This window comes from Ruditapes philippinarum, unplaced genomic scaffold (genome assembly GCF_026571515.1).
Source record: "Ruditapes philippinarum isolate M1 unplaced genomic scaffold, ASM2657151v2 ctg4814_1_1_1_1, whole genome shotgun sequence".
NCBI lineage: Eukaryota > Metazoa > Mollusca > Bivalvia > Venerida > Veneridae > Ruditapes > Ruditapes philippinarum.
In genome coordinates, this window is record NW_026857643.1 from 161,819 (window position 1) to 166,302 (window position 4,484).

General features: G+C 34.0%; 1 protein-coding gene across 1 annotated transcript; it reads right to left on the minus strand.

The window, feature by feature from the left end:
• Positions 1-868: 868 nt before the first annotated feature.
• On the minus strand, positions 869-4,133 carry LOC132750484 (uncharacterized). Its single transcript, XM_060740480.1, has 2 exons — positions 3,478-4,133; positions 869-2,251 (listed from the first exon to the last, which is right to left on the minus strand). The coding sequence occupies exons 1-2, from the start codon at positions 3,821-3,823 to the stop codon at positions 1,218-1,220; spliced, it is 1,380 nt and encodes a 459-aa protein (XP_060596463.1). The 5' UTR covers positions 3,824-4,133; the 3' UTR covers positions 869-1,217.
• Positions 4,134-4,484: the final 351 nt, after the last annotated feature.

Below are 4,484 nucleotides of genomic sequence, written 5' to 3' on the forward strand. Positions count from 1 at the left end.
TACCAACTAAACTATCTCATAAATGATATATATGCTATATCATTGTTTCAGATTTCCACTCCACTATTAACTTAAGTAGAAAAAAAAAGTTTATATTTATATTTTCTTAATTTGATGATATATAGAGGCATTTTAAAAGTCACAACGCACAATGAAATATGCACTTATAGTTTACAAATAATGAAGATAATGATAGTGATGGCTTATAATGATGATGATGAAATGATAATTAGTATAATAATTATCATATTATGTTGTTGATGGTGATCATTTTTGTTTTATATTAATTTCACAAACACCATCCTCACCAATACAATTATAATAAAAATCAGTATCTTTATCATAATCATTTACATCATCAACAACATCATCATCACCACCACCACTAACAACAACAACATCACAATCATTATCATCAATATCGACATCGTCAATATTATGTTTACACATTTTGTGTAATTTCAAGACACCATTCGCATTGTTATTGGATATCAACTATTAGTTTTATTACTAATTTATTCTGGTTTGATTGTTTTAGAAGCTTAAATAAGCTTATTGAAACACTCTGGAGTTCGTTCCTGGAACTAACCAGTACTAAGCAATTGGTGTAAAGTATCTTAATCACGGAAACAACGGCTTGTCCCTGACAGGGTTATAATTCATTCGGCCAGCAATACTTAGATTACTAGTCCGACGCGGTAACCACTAGGCCACGCAGACACACACTATTCAAACCGTTATGATCCTCTTTAATTAATGATAATTTATCATGACGCCATTAGCATAATAATTTACTGCAGTCTTAAATATCGTTAAGCATAGCTTTCACATGTACATAAAAATACGGACATAATTATAGACAAATGGAAACTGTTTCAATGGCTTTAATGACACTAACTTAAAGCATGATTAGTAAATATAATGATATCAAAAAAGAAAGAAAAGAAAAAATGTGGGTTAGCAGTCTGTCCTTCGGTTTTTCTCTTTTTTATCGCTTAAATTTTATTTTTGCACACATAATACTCTTCTTCAGTTCAGCCGGTGAATGGAGCCGGTAGTGTAGCATGCATAAATCACTTCAGTCAATAAACAAGCCAAACCGACCCTGCAAAATCTTCAGTGTTTTACATAATTTTAACCTCCAAAGTTTAGACTTCCGGGTTTCTTTGTTCAATCATTTAGAAAGGCAAAATAAATGCAGTTTAGTAAATAAATGTTTATTTTCGGGCGACAGCATGCCTGTAACATTGACATTTGTCTTCGTCGTCTATTGCTGGCGTTGCCCACTTCAACCATGTGTTCATTTGGTGCTCCTTTTGTTTAATCTTCAAAAGCTCCGCTTGTGCTTTCTTGTGGGCGATTACTTCTTCTTCATATTGTATTTCAAACCTGGCCAGAGACTCAATTCTGTTTTCAAGTTCATCAATGTTTGCACTGACATTCTCTTCAAGGTTTTTAGATGACGAAAATGTTTTCAGACTTGCTGCATTCAAGGAGCAAATGCATAACTTTTGTTCCAACTTTTCTTTAAATGTGTCTGTAATACTTTTGATATTTTGTTGATTTTTTTCTATTGCTTCTTCAAGATATTGTTTTAAACCTGATATCTCTTCTTCGTCTGCCTGTTCATTTGCCTCCATGGTTTGAAATACATAGTTAACCTCGCTTTGTAGTTTCTCCATTTCTTCGAAAAGACCCTCTTTCGTTTCATTCAAAGTTCCATCTATTTGGTCAACTATCTTCTTTTGATAAAGATCTTTGATAAACTGCTTATGAGCATCTTCATTTTGTTTCACCAAGTCATCCACGTCCTGTCTAAGGTCGTTTTTCCATGTTTCTAACTGCTCCATATACTCGTCTCTCTTCTGCTCAAGCAGACGACATCTGCCGTCCATGTCATGCCTCACTTGTCGAACTCTACTTTCGTATTCTCTATCCATAATGTCATACATTTCCCCAAATATTTTTACTTTTGATTTTTCGTGTACATGTTTATCACTTTGAATTGCAAGTCTATCCTTAGGATCAATGTTTCTGGCCAGTTCATCTATACATACTCTTCTTAGCTTATCAAAGTTGTACACGTCGGCTGCGGCCAAATATTGGAGCAAGTCACGTGTTGGGAGACTTCCTGTTCCAAGATCTTTTCTCATAGCAATAATGGAATCGTAGAGCGTCTTACCACATGCCTTCTTCAAACGCTTTATTCGGAAATTTTCCACCAGAGGCAAAATTCGCAATGCTTTAGTGGCTGCAAAACGAAATAAACAAGGAAGAGTCAATACAAAGTTACCAATTACAGCTTGTTAAATACAAATGTATGATGTTTAAAATTACTTTTAGATCAGTTACGCAGTAAATACTAGTACGTCCATAATGCCAGTGTGTATGTAAACAATATATAGACTCTGAATATGGTGCTGGTGACTGAATGGTTGTTGGTTTCAAACCACATGCCCCTCACTGTTGTGAGTTCGAATCCCGCCAGGGACTAATTTTATGTGAGGGTGCTATTTAGCTCGTCGTTGGTTCTACTTAGATGTCCGCTTCACGGCGTTTGTGTCTAAAAAGTACACGGAGAGCATCCAGGGTTTCCCTTAACCAGTAAAACTTGAAAAATCGGCAAATGACAATTATTGTGTCAGTATGATTAAATTTAACAAACTAATATCAAAAAGACTTTGTATTATATAATAAAAATTTAGCCTCATGAATACTGCTACGCTACATGTGAAGCATACGCCTGTCTTTTGTCAGATTGACACTCTTTTGAATTGCTTATATATTGTAGTATACCATGTGTTTAGAAAGTGTCACTAGTAAGCATAGATCTATGTCGTCGTGCCAACAATGACCAATCTACTAAGTACCATTCGGTACAGTACAGAGCCGGGCAATATCTGCAAGTCTGGCAATTTTAGAATTTTAGGACAGCCCGTTAGCAAATAACGTGAGAAAAACACGTATCAGCACTTCAGGATTACGTTTTGTTTAAAGTGTTTTTACCATTACCATGCAAAATATCTAATTTGGAACTTAACACCTTTAAGTATGAAAAAAAAGCATTCGGAGTCATTGTTTTAAGGGTAGGCGTAATTTTCAAACGACTGAAAAGTTGAAAGTGCAGACCACCGTGATACAAAAGGGTTAAGGTTAACGACCAGTACATTGAGTATGAATCCAGTGAACTGAAGCAGTCTGATTGTTAAATAAATACTGTTTTTGTAATCAAATGCCTATCAAATTCAGCCAACATTATGCCATAAAAGTTATCAAGATAGATCCTTGCTGTGACCTTTTTCTTTGAATAAAAATAAATTTAACCACAAACATTGAGATAGTGTCTTTTGTTAACAAATATTTTGTGGTAAAAGTCCTATTGTAAACCACTTATCTGATAATTGGATAGATTAGGGATCTATGCATTCATTTTACATTAATTAAAAAATTCGTAGATGTAAGTAAGAAAGTACGCACCTGTTAAGTCTTCTGTTGAAGTGCTTATGAACATAAGGCATTCAATCATAACTTTAACATCTTTATATTTCACATTTGGCATTTCAAGCGTAAGCTTTTGTTGAGATTCATTTGTTTCCTGACGCATCATTATATCCATGACGTCATCTTCGTCTGCGTTCTTTGCTAAAAGTGCATTTGATATAAGTGAAGCAAAAACATTCGAGTTGTAACTTAAAAGACCACTATTGGTTTTCACTCTTTTCCCTTCTACAATTAACACTAAATCCTCCATTCCGGTTTTTCTTTTGTCGTCTGCTAACGAGAAGCTATCGTCAGCTCCTCTGTGCGTACGTCTGCCCGACATATTCCTTCTAATTCAAATGCAAGTTTACAACTTAACCGTCCTATATCCAATAGTAATATAAATGCTTTAAATATTTTACGTAGTTTATTGAGAGTCTTTTGTTAAAATGAATGGCTTAACGTATTGATTATCTTCTCCTCTCTATTTATTCGAAAACATAATTTTAAACACTGATATTTAAATAGCCTATATTTAAAGTAATAAATAAAAGGGTCGCCCTTGAAAAAAAGCCGGTGTTAATGTTTATTTTGTATTTTAAAAAGCCCTAGATATCAATACCAACTTATTATAAGAAAACGCGCGTGTTCAGTAGTAAACTAATTCAACACAAAATGTGGGATATGGGATTTATTGGTTGTCTTTTATCAAGTATAATGACATTATAAATCTATAACCGCATTGGGCTTGCTATTGATCATAAATCTAAACCACTTAGAGTTCAGTTCTTAAACGTTTAAATCTCTTGCATTTGCCAAGATATTTAAATCAAAGCACAGAAGGCGCTGAATTTGTTTGGGTCTCAGAATGTAAGAAAGGTGCAGGTTGTGAGATTATATGTTTAGTGCCACCAATGCTTTCCAGCGTTTTAATTGTAGTAAATTGGCTATAAGACTAATTGCAACACTGATATTCAATCCAATGTTTATTTGACTTTAACAAT